The sequence below is a fragment of the Asterias rubens genome, chromosome 18 (genome assembly GCF_902459465.1).
Source record: "Asterias rubens chromosome 18, eAstRub1.3, whole genome shotgun sequence".
In the NCBI taxonomy this organism is placed as follows: Eukaryota; Metazoa; Echinodermata; class Asteroidea; order Forcipulatida; family Asteriidae; genus Asterias; species Asterias rubens.
Window position 1 is genome coordinate 5,018,463 of NC_047079.1, and position 17,358 is coordinate 5,035,820.

General features: G+C 41.0%; 1 protein-coding gene across 7 annotated transcripts in view; it reads right to left on the reverse strand.

Moving 5' to 3' along the window:
* Positions 1–15,854, reverse strand: part of LOC117302676 (sodium leak channel non-selective protein-like) — a 52,845-nt gene extending 36,991 nt beyond the window's left edge. For 5 of the 7 annotated variants that reach the window (XM_033786662.1, XM_033786665.1, XM_033786661.1 and 2 more), the window contains exons 1-13: positions 15,712–15,854; positions 14,771–14,942; positions 13,168–13,347; positions 12,374–12,457; positions 11,587–11,726; positions 10,899–11,027; positions 9,971–10,125; positions 8,878–9,020; positions 6,895–6,999; positions 5,937–6,170; positions 4,481–4,642; positions 3,625–3,684; positions 2,986–3,117 (exon numbers count right to left, since the gene is read on the reverse strand). In XM_033786662.1, coding sequence (XP_033642553.1) covers positions 2,986–3,117; positions 3,625–3,684; positions 4,481–4,642; positions 5,937–6,170; positions 6,895–6,999; positions 8,878–9,020; positions 9,971–10,125; positions 10,899–11,027; positions 11,587–11,726; positions 12,374–12,457; positions 13,168–13,347; positions 14,771–14,890 — 1,644 coding nt within the window. In that variant the 5' untranslated portion in view covers positions 14,891–14,942; positions 15,712–15,854. Of the gene's footprint in view, positions 1–1,013; positions 1,152–2,985; positions 3,118–3,624; positions 3,685–4,480; positions 4,643–5,936; positions 6,171–6,894; positions 7,000–8,877; positions 9,021–9,970; positions 10,126–10,898; positions 11,028–11,586; positions 11,727–12,373; positions 12,458–13,167; positions 13,348–14,770; positions 14,943–15,711 lie in introns of all 7 variants that reach the window. The other 2 variants (XM_033786660.1, XM_033786659.1) reach the window with 2 other exon arrangements.
* Between the last annotated feature and the right edge of the window lie 1,504 nt (positions 15,855–17,358).

Sequence of the window (17,358 nt, forward strand, 5' to 3'; positions counted from 1 at the left end):
TGCTGAACTAGCTGGACGAAACCGCTTCAAACCAGTTTTGTATCAAGTTGCACTGCTGTGACGCCAAACAGGATGAAACTGGGTATTATAGACCAGCTCAAACCAGTACCAACCAGTTCCTGGTAGCATTTGCCGTTCTTCCTTATGACCGTGTTATCAATGTAACAGCAGGCACGTTGATTGTGAACACAGCTGCATCCAGATACCTAAAAGATCACAAATAGTTCCGATCTTTTAGGGTTCTTTTTGCTGTGAGGGAGCGGACGGTCACATTTGGTTCTCTGAACATCATTAGGCCATAAAATGTCAATGTGGCATATTTATTAACAAATATCCCGTCGTTTTAGACATTGTTTTGTTTCTGTGGCAGTCTAACTTAAAGCCAGGGTCATTGTCGACTGGTAAATGCTCCAACCGTAATCGTGAGAAGCACTGCAGTATTGACAGTATTAACTTTTTTTCGAGAAAGGATTCCATTCGAAGAAATGATGTTTGGATAAAGTTTTCACCCCCAGAAATATTTCAATCTAAAAAACCATTCAAGCATGATTAATTTCTTGGATTTCTGAGGGTTGGTGTACATTCAAGAATGCTGCAAACAGAGATACGGTTGGTGCCCACTGTCACCTCGCTTAACGTGGATGGATTCAACAATCTTACGAAATTACTGCGACCGGTTTTAGTGCTTTTTCAGCAAGTAGACAACACTGTATTTAGCTTTAAAGTTTCACATGTGACATTCATGTATAGAACTAATGTATATTATTATTAATATTATTAAATCAGCATTACCATGACAACACCAATTTATGACCCTACCCTTAACTCGACAAGCTATAGAAAAGAGAAAAACATGGTGAGGTACGTCGCCTTTGAAAAAAAAAAAAAAAAAGCCACTCTAGGTAAGGGGCATGAAGCATCGAACCAAATGCAGCCGTTTTCAAACCCCCTCAACTCGATTGCAGGGCATTCACAGAGAGGGAAACTACTCGAACAGCCCCCTCTGAACTTACCACAAACGAAAAAAGATGGTACATTATAAAGAACACGGCAACAATAACTTGTAGCTGCTTGCCGGCATGGAGTAAACAATCATTCATGACCTCGATCCAACCCTCCTGGGTTAGAATCTGAAACATTGCCATGAACGCCTAAAAGGTGCCCAGGGAAGTGGGGAGTGGGGGAGGGAGAGGAGCGGAAGAGGGTTCACAAGAGAACCCCGATCACACAAACAAATACAACAGTCAAATATTGGTTAAATAAGCAGACAAAAGCCTGGTTCGTATTTCCCACGAATGCGAATGCGATACAAATTTTGACGTCACATATTCAAAATCGAATATAATCCGCAACAGTTGGCTTGTGCTCAACTCGTGCGAAACATTCGCTGCGAAAAACAGCCCCGTGACGTCAAAATTCGTATCGCATTCCAGTCACAGGAAGTATGAGTTGGGCTTATTATACAGGTTGATGTAATGTCACGGCGAAAAAGCGCAACACTGAGGTTCTTCCTCAATGGAACGGTGTATTGTACTGACTTGCAATCTAGCACACCGATAATCCAGTGATTGTGTGAGTGGCGGAAAGTTTACCCAACTGGATGGTACTTTGAGCAAAAGTGACAACATTCTAGCGGGGAGTTCACCAGCAGTCAACACCTCAACATAATAGGCCCCTTGCATGTGACGTCACATGCTCAAAAGCACCCTCGCTGGGGTCAAAAGCACCCTCGCTGGGGTCAAAAGCACCCTCGCTGGGGTCAAAAGCACCCTCGCTGGGGTCAAAAGCACCCTCGCTGGGGTCAAAAGCACCCTCGCTGGGGTCAAAAGCACCCTCGCTGGGGTCAAAAAGTGCCCTCGCTGGGGGTAAAAAACCACCCTTGCTGGGGTCAAAGGAGGTAAATGATTAGACGGTAGCTGCTCTTTGAGCGTACAATTGTGCGCGTGAGCTCAGTGTCCCTGTAGGGTTTCACATTGAGCAATGAGTCTATGAGACCATTTTGAGAGGCAATTTTCGCTACGCTTAGTCAGTGTGAGGTGCGCATTTTAGGGCGTCATTGTACGTTTGAAAGCCGGTAATTATCTTTATGCGCAATTTGACTCCCTTAAATGGCAAACCTTGGGCCACATATATTGCGGAATGCCAGTGTTCCAGTGAAACCTGTTCTCTGGGGATTCTGTCGCCCCTAACTGGGAAGTTAACGTGGACTGAAGGAGGATAATTAAAAATAGGGCACTATCAGAAGTAGTTGGTACACATTTTGCCAAATGGGGGGTCAGGATCTCCAGGGGGTCAGAATCTCCTGCCGCACCAGGGCCCCAATTTCATAGCGCTGCTTAGCGGCCAACTTTGTGCTTACTGTGCAATTTCTATTTCCTAGCGCTGCTAACCGTACGCACACGAAAAAGGCATGCTTACCTTCCAGTGCTTAACGCATGAAACTAAATGATGTCACAATGCAAATCTACGGTAAACACGCATAATGGCCGCCCAATTTTTCAGCTAACTTGTGAAATACGCTAAGGCTTAAGCAATTTTTTTCTGCTACAGTAAGCACGCATATTTGCTTAGCGTTAAGCAGCGCTATGAAATTCGGCCCAGTACAAGAAGTCAATACAGCCATTTAATGCTCCTTTTCAACTGGAGGGGCACATTAAAGTCAAAGATTTAGTGTGTAGCAAATTTTAAAGCCATTTAAAAACAATGACCGAAATTCTCCAAAACGTAAGTAAAATGGAACATGACCAAAATAGCAAAATTTTGAAAAGCTGATTTTTGTTTCTTTCATTATTATCTTGCAACTTTGATGACCAGTTGAGTCCAAATTTTCACAGATTTGTCATTTTATGCATAGTGTTGGGATACACCAAGTGAGAATACTGGTCTTCGACAAATACCACAGGTGTCCCGCGCCTTTTGAAAAGGAACCATGGTAAAGGATAAACATGCGGATAATTATATTTATCAAAAGAAGAAAATATTTACGGATGGGAAGGTCTGGAACGTGTCGAGGTTGTCGATACTGCAGAAGAGCTGTAAGCTGATGACGGAGACGATGATGAGGGAGCTCATGGTGAACAAGATCAGGGTACCGAGCTTCACGAAGGGTCCAAAAATCTGAAACACCACAAGAGATTTTATAATAATAATTGTGGCTTCTTATATAGCACAGATGTCCGTCACCCAGTGACGCTCCTGGCGCTGTAACAAACAGTATTTCCTGCCAGATGTGGGACTACGCTTGAATTATGAGACCTAATTCTGATAGCACCATGTAATGTTTAACAAGGTGCTGTGGCGCAATTTGCTGCCGATCGGACCAGGAACACCGGGACGAACCCCTTCTCTTTAGGATAAGTGCACTGGGTTCTTTTACATGCGTTTACACAACACAGGGGACTAACGGCTTAACGTCCCATCCGAAGGACGAAGCAATGGTTGAGTGTCTTGCTTAAGGACACAAGTGTCATGGCTGGGGACTCGAACCCACACTCTGCTGATCAGAAACAGCAGAGTTTAAATTCAGTGCTCTTAACCGCTTGGCCACGACACTTCCATAACTGTCATAGAATTATGTGTAAAAGCGGCCAGGTAGATACTGTACATGTAAGATGACTTGTATACCTTCCGACTGAAGTCCTCCAACGTTGGTGACAGTTTGATGAGACGGACGCACCGCATCACCTTCAAGACAATAAAAGATACCTTATTTATTACCTATTGCAGCTGATAAACAACACACAGGACCAGCAGCTTTACGTCCCATCCAAAGCAATGGTTAAGTGTCTTGCTTACCAACACTAATGTCAAGACTGGGACTCGAACCAACACTCTGCTGATCAGAAACACCAGAGTTTGAATTTGGTGCTCTTAACTGCTCGGCCATGACACTCTACAGCATGTTGGTCTTAATAAGACATAGTTGTTGTATTCTTTATCACTGATGCAAATTTAACATATATTCTGATTTTATCCAGTTCAAACAGACAAGTCTTTGATTAGCTCTTTTACACTCTCGGGTGAGTTTGTGTTCCAGTAAAGTTTTTTTACGATTAGTGTACCAAGGTAAAATGTTAATAAAAATTGTTTAAATGGCCTCGCAAGAAAACAGGCAAGAGATGCGAACAATAAAACTAGGTTTATAAAACAAACAAACAACTAGGTGAGGTTTGCGGTAGTACCGTGTGTCAATTACTTTTGAGTAGCGTTGGTTCTGAAATTGTCAAGATTGCGATCAGTATGCTCAGATCGTCCAAGGTGTTGATCAGTATGCTCTGAACACCTTGAAGATGATCAGAGCATACTGATCGAAACGCCGAGTTGTCCAGCATCAATTCTTTTCAGAACCAACACTACTGAAAAAGAGATCTACACTTGGTGCTGTCGCAAGCCTAACCTAGTTTTACTTCCGCCATGCAAAGTTTAAAATCCTATAAGATAGACAATTGAAAGATTTTCCAGATAAAAGCGTTTCACCAACCTGGAAGTAAGTGACATGTGTGTGATAAAAATGAAGATGAAGTGTCGTACCCACGGCCAGACACATCTCAAACTTGTGGAGGGATCTCTTGATGTAACCACGGAAACCAAGACACCAAATCTTGAACATGACCTCCAAGTCAAAGAGAACGGTGAAGAAGACCTAATAGTAGTAAGAATAATAATAACAAATAATAAAGACTTGTAATGTGCACATATCCTGCTGGGTGTCATAAGGTTTATCGCGATTCAGAAACGCAATGCATTGTGGGAAGGAGAATGGGGCGGTTTCTATGCAGTTTCTACGACTCGCGCACGCAACGCCTTTACCTTTGTGTGGGTTCAACAGCGCCCTCTCTTGATATTTTGCTATTCGCGGTAAACCTTATGGTGCAGTAAACCAAAAACAAACGAAAGAATAGAACTTTGTGGTGCGAAGACAGCTTGTGCGCATTATGTGGACGGGATAGCTAAGTTTTTGAAATTTTTAGTGAGAGTGTCTTTAAAGATGTCTTAAAGGCAGTGGACACTATTGGTAATTGTCAAAGACTAGCCTTCACAGTTGGTGTATCTCAACATACGCATGAAAATTTGAGCTCAATCGGTCATCGAACTTGCGAGATAATAATGAAAGAAAAAAACACCCTTGTCACACGAAGTTGTGTGCGTTTGGATGGTTGATTTTGAGACCTCAAGTTCTAAATCTGTGGTCTCAAAAACAAATTCGTGGAAAATTACTTCTTTCTCGAAAACTAGGGCACTTCAGAGGGAGCCATTTCTCAGAGGGTATTATACCATCAACCTCTCCCCATTACTTGTTACTAAGTAAGGTTTTATGCTAATAATTATTTTGAGTAATTACCAATAGTGTCCACTGCCTTTAACGAGTTGCTGGAGATCAGACTCCAGTCCTTGATGGTAAGGCATTCCAGTCCTTGATGGTGGCCGGGAAAAAAAACTGCTGCAGTAAATTTTAGTTGAGTGACTATTTTGACAGAATTGGAGAAAGTGTTTTCTGGAGGGTCCAGTAGAATGCTTTGCAAAGTCTTGAATTATTGACAAGTTTGTAGAACATTAGTCTGAAAGCTTCACTGCGCTGCGCTACGACACAGCTAAATAAATAACGTCAACTCAGAAGGTATAAACAGTAATGGTCTGGCACCTTGCTAGTAAACCGTTGCAGGTGTACCCAGGGCCGAATTTCATAGAGCTGCTAGGCACAAAAATTTGCTTGGCATGAAATCTCTTCCTTAATAAAAACAGGATTTCTAACCAATTTTCCATTTGTTGCATATTGCTTGTTACAGGTTTTCAGCTGTTGTTTGCTTATCCTTAAAAATCACGTGGAAATTTGGTTGGCATGCCTGTTTTTATCAAGGAAGAAATGTCATGCTAAACATATTTTTGTGCTTAGCAGCTCTATAAAAGTGGGCCCTGGTACCCAGACAGACCCTTACCTGTGCAACATACAGGAAAGCGTGATACTGGTTACTCGTGTCCTCGCCGGAATTCTTCAGCATGTTGTGTGTGGACGCCAGGAGCGCGTCCGCGATGACAAACATTAAGATGACCAAGTGGAAGGCCCTTGACTGTAGAATGACCTGGCAGCAGTGGGGTGCTAAGCCGCGGGGCTTGTTCTCATCAACTGTAGTCAGCTTCCACGGAGTACATGTGCCATCGTCCTGCAAGACCTGATTGAAACAGAAAAAACAATATTTTTCAGTCTCCTGACGATGACTAGAGCAAGCTACGATCCCAGCTATATCTTGTTGGGCCCCCGCGCCCCCTTTCAATGTTGGCTCTCATCGAGCGGCCTTCTGTGTTCCAGTCAACATTAAGCAGGGGGGACGGGGGAAGGGGGGAGAGAATCTTTATTGTCAGGGGGAAGTGGACAGGGAATGTTTATTGTAACATTGGGAATAAGTGGCCCAAGTTTTTGGCCGGGATTGTAGTTTGAGACCAATTAAGAACTCACTCCGCGGAAGTAAAGTTAATAGCGAGAAGTCCCCTTGGTACAGTTAAGCGAAAGCAGTAGTCCTGGACGATTTCCTTCCTTTCCCCCAGGTAGTAATTAATAAGCATGACAGGTATTTTTTTCTTCAAAACTGAGAAGTCTCAAAAATTCTGAAAATCTACTCTACGGTAGTAGAGAAGTCTACCGAATTCAGAACAACCTGCTCCGCAGTAGTAGAATATATAAGTTCTCAAAAGAAGATAATCTACCTAGAAAGTAGATACACACATGGTGTTATCGCAAACCTAATATACATTGTTACCTCACCAAGCAATGCCTCAAATCACATATATTTTCTGCATATGTTGAGATACACCAAGTAAGACGACTGGTCTTTAATAAATTTACCAATGGTGTCCAGTGTCTTTAAATTAAGCAATTTTATTTCTTAAAAGTCACACCTTTGAATCCACAGCTGACTCCGCGGCGTTTCGGCTTGTCCACATCTGTCGAAATTGAACTCTGATCTCAGCAAACGTCTCGATAATAACAGCTATGAAAACATTCTACGACGGAAAAGAAATAAAAAACAGTCAATACAAAGTATCAGTATAACTTGAATTTCTATAAAAACTTTGGTTGTTTTGGTACAAACCACAAAATGGCATTTAGGCCTGGGCAAATTATTCGAATACCCGGTTAATGGCGAATAGGTTTTCCTATCCGTAACCACAAATGTCTTTTTTTTTCTTAACCGGATATCCGCATAGGGCGCGAATACCTGATTATAAACCGGATAGTTCTGTAATTACAACCAAGTAACCGGATATTCTTTTAATATCCGAATATCCGCGGCAACGGGCGACAACTGATAGGAATGTTTTGTCTGAATCCTTATGAAACTTCTATAAAGACAACATAAAACAGCATAAATTAAGTATTTAACCATGCTCACCTCCGTGAAGAGTTAAAACAATGACATTTCTGATGTAATTAGTTTAAAGATTACAAAAGTTTTCCTTCACGTAGAGTCAATCACGATCAAAGAAAGGGCAAATCGCCATCTTTAAGTTAGATCCGGTTACTTTTATGAATGAACCGAGTGACACTGTCTAAAACTAATATCAATCCGCCCATACGATCTCATTCACAAACGAACAGCGCCCTCTAGCGGCAAAAACAAAAATATTTGGTTTTATTTATTTTTTATTTTTATTTTTAATAGCGCCCTCTAGCGGCGAAAAAAACCTATTCGAATATCCGGTTAATTTCGGATATCAAAATTTCACTATTCGCCCAGCACTAATTTCATGCTAGCTGAGAAGACTAGTTCAATCGCTCAAATCTAGAGAATAGAAAAACACTTCCTGGGGGTTTTGGTGACACGAGCCGCAAAACAAGAAAATCAAATATAAGAAAAAACATTAATATTCTTCATCCCTGATGGAATGATATACACATATTGACTGGCATAATTCGGTAACTAGTATACGACTATTCCCCGAGGGACTTTGAGTGACCAGAAGAGCGACCTATTTCCCTCGGTCTTCGGCCTCGGGAAATAGGCCCCTCTTCTGGTCATTCACAGGCCCGAGGGGGAATAGTCGTACACTAGTTACCGAATTATGCCAGTCAATATGTGTTTTATAACACAGCTCGGCCTTTAATGTGAAATAAGAACAGAAATCTGGAAAAGAAAGGAAGTTTTGTAGTTGCTGTTCGCGATTCAACTCAAGAGAGGGCGCTGTAACCGGGCACTATTTTCAAAGACTAGTGCCAGCTCGGGAACTAGTTCCCGCAAACTGGCGCGCGCGATCACTAGACTATATAAGTTCATCCCGCGTGACCGTGTTTCAGCCAACCAGAATACAGAACAAGCAACAGGTGTTTTATAATTGAATCCAATCAATGGATGCTTTTTAGACAGTATTGTGCGTGCTCAGACCTATGCACGCAACACTGAGCAGCACCGCAAAACGGGACAGTTATGTCTGCAGCATCTCAAAAGTATCCTATTGTTGCAGACCCCAATGCTATGTACAGGACTATCATATCAGCCAAGACCCTATGCACAACGCACAGCGCACATACATGCGCGTCTCTTGTACGCCATTTTGGGTGTAAACAAAAAACACACAGGAAAGAATGCTACACCTCCGAACAAAGCGTGTCTACCATTTCTGCCTTATTGGAGGAGTCCATTCCTTTTGTGCACGTTTTGAAACACAAAATGGCAGACAGGAGGTGCGCATTTATGTACGCTCTGCGTTGTGCATAGGATCTATAGGAAAATTCCACTAGCGCTTCTGGGATAACTTATATATCTACTTTCTATTTGTAGATTGTAGTAATATATGCTTATGTATACATGTATATATCATAGACTGATCTTGAAACTGTGGACTAATAAATAAACTTGAAACTTGTTTTGTTAAAATGCTTACTTTGACCAGCCAAGCTAAAAAGAAGATCATGGTGATGAAGAAGAAATAGCCCCTCCATGGTGGGAAACTGTCGGTCACTTTGTACATGACAAAGACCCAGCCCTCAAGAGATGCACTCTCATACACTGTGAATATACTGGAACCTAGAAACCAAAATACAAAGTCCGCCATTGTTATATGTAGAATTGTATCGAATTTTTGTCACTGGCTGGTCCAGATTAATTTTAAACTGCCTTTGAATGTATTTCTGTAATTGCCTTTTGAAAAATTATTTTATTGTCATATTGTAATTTGGTTATTGCCGTTTTTATCTTTGTATTAAACGCTTCGAGGCCATTTGGCCCTTTATAAATATCTTCTTCTTATTATTAATACTATTATTACTATTCAACTTTCAAAAGAATTGCACAAGAGTTACATGCATTGACTGTGCAAGGCTCACTAATACCCCGTTCACACAGCCCTACGACCTTACGAAGTCCATGCCGATCACCCCGATCTAAAAAAATTATCAAGGAGGAACACAATCGTCTTCAAAATCAAGCAAATTGGCAAAATGAAGATTCTACACTACTTTAGTGCTTGTACGTCAAAGGGGTTGCTGACTCGCCTGCCACTACGACTACACCTAGACCAAAGCCGACCAAGCAGTTGTTTCTACTTCTAAATGGTTGCCAATGGCCCTGCATTTTTTATAACGACCACAGAGTTCTCACCACGATGCTACCATGCTGCTTGTACGATAACGGTGTTCCCACTACAACTTTGCCACGATTATTGTTGGCTTGGAAGAGGGACTGCAGCTTGCCGACCTACGAGATCCCACCCGCTCCAAACCACACCCATGGAGATCCTCCCATGTTTGGCCCACGATTGGCCACGCAATTTGGCCGCTTTTCCATTAAAGTAGAAGCGACGTCTATGTGTGAACGGGGTCTAACAACAAAGAACATGATTTCCCAGCTACAAACGGAGAAATCACATCCCTGCCAGAATGCTGTAAAAATTCATAATCATTGATGTTGGTATCAATGCGACTGATGGCTGTAGCCACAGCCAAAGTCAATTTGATTTCGGATGCGGCTTAACTTACCAATATGCTCAAAACCATTGTAGCCCGTCACTTGCCGTGATTCGGCGCCGAGTTCTAATTTCTGGCACACCATGCCTTGGTGGCATTTATGGCCCATGTTATCTTCCATACTGCAATACGTGTCGGGTATTGCCAGTCGGTCAATGACGGAAGGCCTACAAGAGAAAGGACAAGAGGACGTTATACGCACAAGTCATTTATAAAAACGCCACCACATCAAGAACACAGCGCATTAGATTGGGTATAAATAGTTCTTGATACTCTTCTTTAATACTTTGCATGAAGAGTCAGATTCTCTGATTGAGATGGTGAGTGCATTCCAGGTTTGGGGAGCAAAATGATAAAAAGGTCCGACTTGAAGCAGACTTGAGCAGCTTGACGGAGTTACATGCAGGTTTCTTGAGGCAGGGTAGTGTCACATTACTAAGCGTTAAGTTAAAGGCAGTGGACCCTATTGGTAATTACTCAAAATAATTATCAGCATAAAACCTCACTTGGTAACGAGTAATGGGGAGAGGTAGATAGTATAAAACATTGTGAGAAACGGCTCCCTCTGAAGTGACGTAGTTTTTGAGAAAGAATTTTCCACGAATTTCATGACCTCAAGTTTAGAATTTGAGTTCTCGAAATCAAGCATCTGAAAGCATACAACTTCGTGTGACGAGGGCGTTTTTTCTTTCATAGTTATCTCGCAACTCCGACGACCAATCAAGCTCAAATTTCCACAGGTTTGTTATTTTATGCATATTTTGAGATACACCAAGTGAGAAGACTGGTCTTTGACAATTACCAATAGTGTCCACTGGCTTTTGGTCAGAAGCCTTTCAGCCTGTAACTACATGAACTCACACTCCCATCACTAAAACCCCCGAACTTGAATTCGATGCTCTTAACCGCTTGGCCATGGCACACTACAAGATGTACTTACTCATCGTGTGTGTTGTTAAGTACACAGTGTGATGAGAGACTGCCAAACATTTGTACACCGAGCATTCCGTACAGAACCAGAAAGAACACTAGGAAGATTGTCACACTCCAAACCTGCTGACCGGACCGCCTGATAGCCAAAAAAAATAAAAAATTGATCCAGAGAGAGAGAAATTTTGAGGCTCTAGAAGATGAACCTCCAAGCATGTGGGTTATTCTTCTGGCATCTGCCTCTCAAAAGCCCCTTTCACACGAGAGTAAATTAGCAAGGGTCCCTTGCTAAATTGTAGCATGGTTGTAAAATTTTACCTCGTGTGAAAGGACGCACAGTTTTTACTATCCCAGTTTCCTTGTAAAATATTGTCAAACATTGCAACATTTTACAACCATGCTAAAATTAAGCAAGGGACCCCAGTTAAAGTGCTGTCGTGCGAATAGGGCTTAAGATGTCTTTTGTGTCTTAAAGGGTTAATGAACTTTTTCCTAACACAAAACACGATGTCCACAGACGTCAAAAACGTATTTCTGGTTAATAACGGAGAAATCACATCTTTGTTACTGCAATTTGTACGGGTTGGATAAGAAGATTGGTAGTGCCCATTTTGGATCTCCTTGTAAATGGGGTTAATTGATCAACTTATAATGAATGCTATCGAAAACTTAGAGGGTTGGGGAGGAGTCAAACTTACTTGAAGATGGACATGACTCTCGATTTAGGTAGCTGGAATTTGAGATAAACCCGGACGCATCTGACGGCGATGAGAGGGCGTGGAGAGCGGAGGATGGACAAGGATGTACTGCCCGCAACTACATCAGTCAGCTGGAAAAACTAGAGTGCAATCAGATAATACACTTAAAGGCACTGGACACTATTGGCTATTACTCAAAATAATTGTTAGCATAACAACTTTATTGGTAACAAGCAATGGAGAGCTGTTGATAGTATTAAACATTGTGAGAAATGGCTCCCTCTGAAGTAACATAGTTTTTGAGAAAGAGGTATTTTCTCACTAAAATATTTAGATTGAATTCGAGACCTCAGCTGTGGTCTCAAAATCAAGCATCTGAGAGCACACAACTTCATGCGACAAGGTTTTTTTTTCTTCCATTATTCTCTTGCGACTTCGACAACCAATTGAGTTCAAATTTCCACAGGTTTGTTATTTTATGTATGTTGAGATACACCAAGTGAGAAGACTAGTCTTTGACAACTACCAAAGGTGTCCAATGCCTTTAAAAAAAACAATATTCAGTCATTTACATATAACAAACAATATCTACATGTAGGCCCAATTTTATAGAGCTGCTTAAACAGCAAATACTGCTTTAAAAAACCTGCTTAGCACTTATGAGCAGAATACCAGTCACAAATTGTACATGTGACATGTACAATTTTGTATTTCTGTACCAAAAGAATTAAAAACTGGGGCAATGCAATTTTCCAGGAATCCTGAAATGTCTACCATTTTTACTTACCTGAAGAACAACAGACACCCAAACAAACACCACCATAAAAGCATCAAAGACACACCAATTGTCCTTCAAGTAGGGGGCCTCGCCCTAAATATGCAAAGATAAACAAATTTCACGTTTAAACCATCTGCACTACAACAGAATTTCCCATAAAGCACACAAATGCTGTTCAACACGTGTTTGTTGTTGTTCAGCTGAACCTCCCTCTTATTATTGTAATTATTAATGTTCCTTGGAGAGAAGAGGCAGAGTAGGTAATTGTGAGTAGCAGCTCCCACCCGTGTCAGCCACCTTCCCCTTTGTCTGCAACAACTGTGACAGAGACTGCCATGCAAGAATCGGACTTCTCAGCAACAGCCGCAGCACAGTCCATCGTCAGTATTGACGGAAAGGATGCGTACTACTACATTGACTAGAGCAAGCTAGTCGAAATTTGAGACCAATTTAAGAACTGACTCCGCGGTAGTGCAGTTTATTATGATCCTATAAGCTGAAGTAGTAGTCCCAGCCAATTTTCTATACCTTCCGCCCGGGTAGTTAAAAAGCAGGACAGTTCTGTTCAGAACTGAGAAGTCTCTCGAAGCCTCCTGAACATCCGTTAAACTACTCCGAGGTAGTAGAATAAAGAAAGACAGTTCTCTAAGAACAAACTCTACCTGGCAAGTAGATACACACATGGTGTTACCGCAAACCAAATATGTATTGATACCTCACCCTGCAATGCCTCAAACCATACATACTACTACATTATTATTAACATTCCTTCCCGCCTAGAAGATTTGCGGATGATCGCTTACCCGTACGATTCCTCTCATGTGCATCTTGGCTAACATCTCCGCAGTGAAGATGACGGACACCATGATGTCGATGACAAACGTGATGTAGTTCGAGTGTGGTATGATTTCAAACGTTTTTGGGGTGTTGCAACTGACTGAAATGAAGCTAAGGATCGCCATGCCACGGAGCACACCCCTAACCTATAAATAGCACAAAAAGAAAAAGAAAAAAAGGGCGACAAGTAACCAGTCGAGATCCAGGGGCAAGATTGTATCAAAATTTACTTAAAACAACATTTCCATTTTGCAGGATGAGATGAAGCAGACTGAATACACGGGGCACTACATTCTAGAGGTTTTACATTTGAATTAAGGGATTTAAAGACACTGGACACTTTTGGTAATTGTCAAAGACCAGTTGTCTCACTTGGTGTATCTCAACATTATGCATAAAATAACAAACCTGTGAAAATTTGAGCTCAATTGGTCGTCGAAGTTGCGAGATAATAATGAAAGAAAAGAACACCCTTGTCACACGAAGTTGTGTGCTTTCAGATGCTTGATTTCGAGACCTCAAAATCTAATTCTGAGGTCTCGAAATCAAATTTGTGGAAAATTACTTTTTTATCAAAAACTATGTTTCTTCAGAGGGAGCCGTTTCTCACCATGTTTTCAACTCTCAACAGCTCTCCATTACACGTAAAAGTAAGGTTTTATGCTAATAATTATTTTGAGTAAATACCAATAGTGTCCAATACCTTTAAAGGTTTGATTGCAAGGGCATCATCTTTAATTTGTTATGCGATTCATGACCATATTGCCTCTTTCAAGAAAATCTTAAGATGTAGAGACTGAGTTCAGTGAACAAACCTGACAACTTGTAGGTCTGGAGGTCCATCAAAATCCTTGAGAAAGGGGTGGGGCAGGGGTTTTTAAGCCATTATACACTTTCGGTACAGAAAAAAAAATAAAAGTTCACAGATTTACAAATAAATAACAGGGTTTACAGAAGGTAATGGTAAAAGACTTCTCTTGAAATATTATTCCATGAAATGCTTTACTTTTTGAGAAAACATTAAAACAATTATCAATTCTCGACAACGAGAATTACAGATTTTTGTAAACACATGTCATGACCACGCGAAACGTGCGGAAACAAAGGTGGGTTTTCCCGTTATTTTCTCCCGACTCCGATGACCAGTTAAGCCTAAATTTTCACAGGTTTGTTATTTTGTATATAAGTTGTGATACACCAAGTATGGGCCTTTGGACAATACTGTTTACCAAAACCACCAATGGCTTTAAAAGGTTATTAGGCCGAGTACAAAACATGTTTAGCATCCGGGTTTCTCAAAAAAAGGAAGGATGGCCACCATTCTTTTTTAAATACCAAATATAGGGTATTTTCTATTGCTCAAACACAATACATGAAACATTTTGGTCAAGACAAGACATTCAGATTGTTTTAGCTGAGATCGCTTGAAGTAACCCTGTCTTCATAAATAAAAAAAATGTGCACAAAAAAATAAAATATAAAATAAAATAAAAAAGGAGGCGGCCTCTAGAAAAAGAAGTGGGCAGGGACACTAAACATGTTTCTTTTTTTACTCGGTCTAATACTTACCCATGGTTGGTTGACCCACTGTATCTTCGCACTGTCTGTAATATTTTCATCAGCTCCATAGTCCGCAAGAGGAACATCCTCAAGACGAGTCGTGCTGTGCTTTCGCTTCTTGAGCACCATCTTCACGGCTGTGTGTTGCCTCAATTGAGGTCACCGACCTTTAGAATCTGTTCTTCAGCAGGAAAAGAATGGGAGGAGAGGGGTAAATCTCAAAAAATCAAAACTTAATTAAAGTTTTTGGGGTTTTTTTTGCACTTTTTTTTACCCAAATAATTGTTTGTCATTAAATAAGATGTCATTGTCAGCTGATGACATCATGTCAAGTTGTCCAACTGACGAGTCGTCTGAAATTCCTTATATCTTAGGACTAGGTTTATCACCACATCACTCTATCACCACGGCACTCTGGACTTGTTGTCGGCTTTTATAAAAATAAAAGTTTTAAGTTTTAGAAGGACCCGTCAGACCTACTCCTAGAACAGTGATGAGGTTCGTTCCACTATCGTCTCCGCGGATAACTTTCCGTATGGCGCCACCAGTTTTTCACTCATTTTTACAAAAAGGGATATCTCATTGAGGTAAATAAGATACTATATTATTTCATATCGAATAAAAAAGTGGTGGCGCCATACGGAAACTTTTCCTTATATGGCTTGAAATTTGAAATAATTAAGTTGGGGACAATTTTAAAATAATTTGGTGACATTAAATCAGACTCTGATTCAGAGCACCACCACACCGGGCAAGGAATGGATGAATGTAACCTGAATGCTGCGGCCGACAATAGACTTAGAGGTAGACAAATATTTCTTTCCCCATGCTCCGGCGGCCGCGTTAGAGTTGGACATGTCAGAAGGACTGTTGAATAATGAACTCAGAACCATTCATTTGTTGTTTGCCCCTTTCCCTCCGTTGGAAGCTTTAATATAGTAATTACATACCTACTATCTCTCCATTGTTGCTCTATCTTCACATTGACAGGTGTGGCACTGGTTAATATTTATTACGTTTTGCAAAAAACAGTATTTTTTAAAATGGTTTTTCCGCCCGTTCACTCACTTTCCATTTTTCCCAGCTGTCAAATTTTGATGTAAACAATTAATGATATGCATGCAGCAGGCGCACCACGTCGAGATACTGTCGGACACCACGTAAAATTAAACACACACTGAAACGATTGGTATGCGATACAGGGTACCAGCAACATTCCACATTTTTTCCCACAGTCTGGTTTCCAACTTATTCATTATTCGAAAACATCTACAGTTAGTAGAAGCATCAGACCAAACAAATTATAATACGTTTGGAGGGGGTGTGGCTTGCTGGTAGCCGGGTGGGGGTGCATTCGTCCTAATTACCACGACCTGAACCCACGGAACTTTAAACCTTTGGTAGTTGTCAAAAGACTGGCCAGTATCCCAAGAAACCCACTAAAAAATAACGGGTCAGTAAGGCGTGACCCGGATTCCATATCCTTTTCATGCAATTTTCTGGGTCAATTTTATTATTATAATAATAATATTACTTATTCGACCACTACAAAACAAACCAAAGTTACAAAATAGCAAAAGAAAGAACAGAAATGATAACAGTTCGAAAAACAAAACAAGTAATAAGGAAAATAAAAGCAATGATAAGAAACTGGTTAAATTACCCGGAATGGTGAAAAGGGGAAAATTCACATTTATTTTTTAGGTTGTCCGGGTCAACTATTACTTGACCCGGAAATAGGTAATGTGTTTCGGCAGGTGCGTCGTTATTAAACATGGGGCTGCTTTGGCCCTTTTCCAAACCACGGCTTCGGCTTCGGATTCTACTTGGCTCACGGTTCTCTCCTCTGAGTGCGTACATGTATACGCAAAACACGCGCAAATTAAACAATCGGCGAGGCCAAGCTAGCCCGCTAAGCCGAATCCAAAGCCGAAGCCGTCGTTTCGAAAAAAAAGGCCTATGGTTCTCATCACGTCGATAAAAACAAGCGATTCAATGGAGCTCTCGTAGGCTACAACAAGATCTCGCGTAAAACCATGACCTATTCTATAAAAAGAAGCATTACATCATGTTCAACGTCGGGATCCGGGTCAACTCCAGTCTGACCCGGGAGTTATAGCAATCTGGGAAAATTTAGAGGCTCAATTATTGGTCATCAAACGCGGTCACGTTCGTTAGAGTAGGAAAGGAAAAACACCATTTAATAGCATGCACACATTTTTTATGAGAAATATTTTGTGCGTGATGGAAATCTTTCTCATGTTTCCATTCGCGGAAGAACATGTTGGTGATATCTCGAACTTTTGAAATGAATTTTGTCACATGTTGGGTGACGGTAGACCTAATTACGTTCACAAAGTGTTCACACTTTTATACAGGGTTCAATCGATCTACGGGTTTAAAAAAAAACTACATGAAACATTAGATCCCCTTATAACGTTTGTATTATTAAATCAGATATAATGCGATTTTATACCGGCCTGCGCTTGTTCCTATTTGCAAACCCAAACAGTTCCTTTATAGTCATGCCGGCAAAGTCAAGTCATGTCGACACAATAAACATAAGTCTAAACTAGTATAGGTATTGTGCATGGACC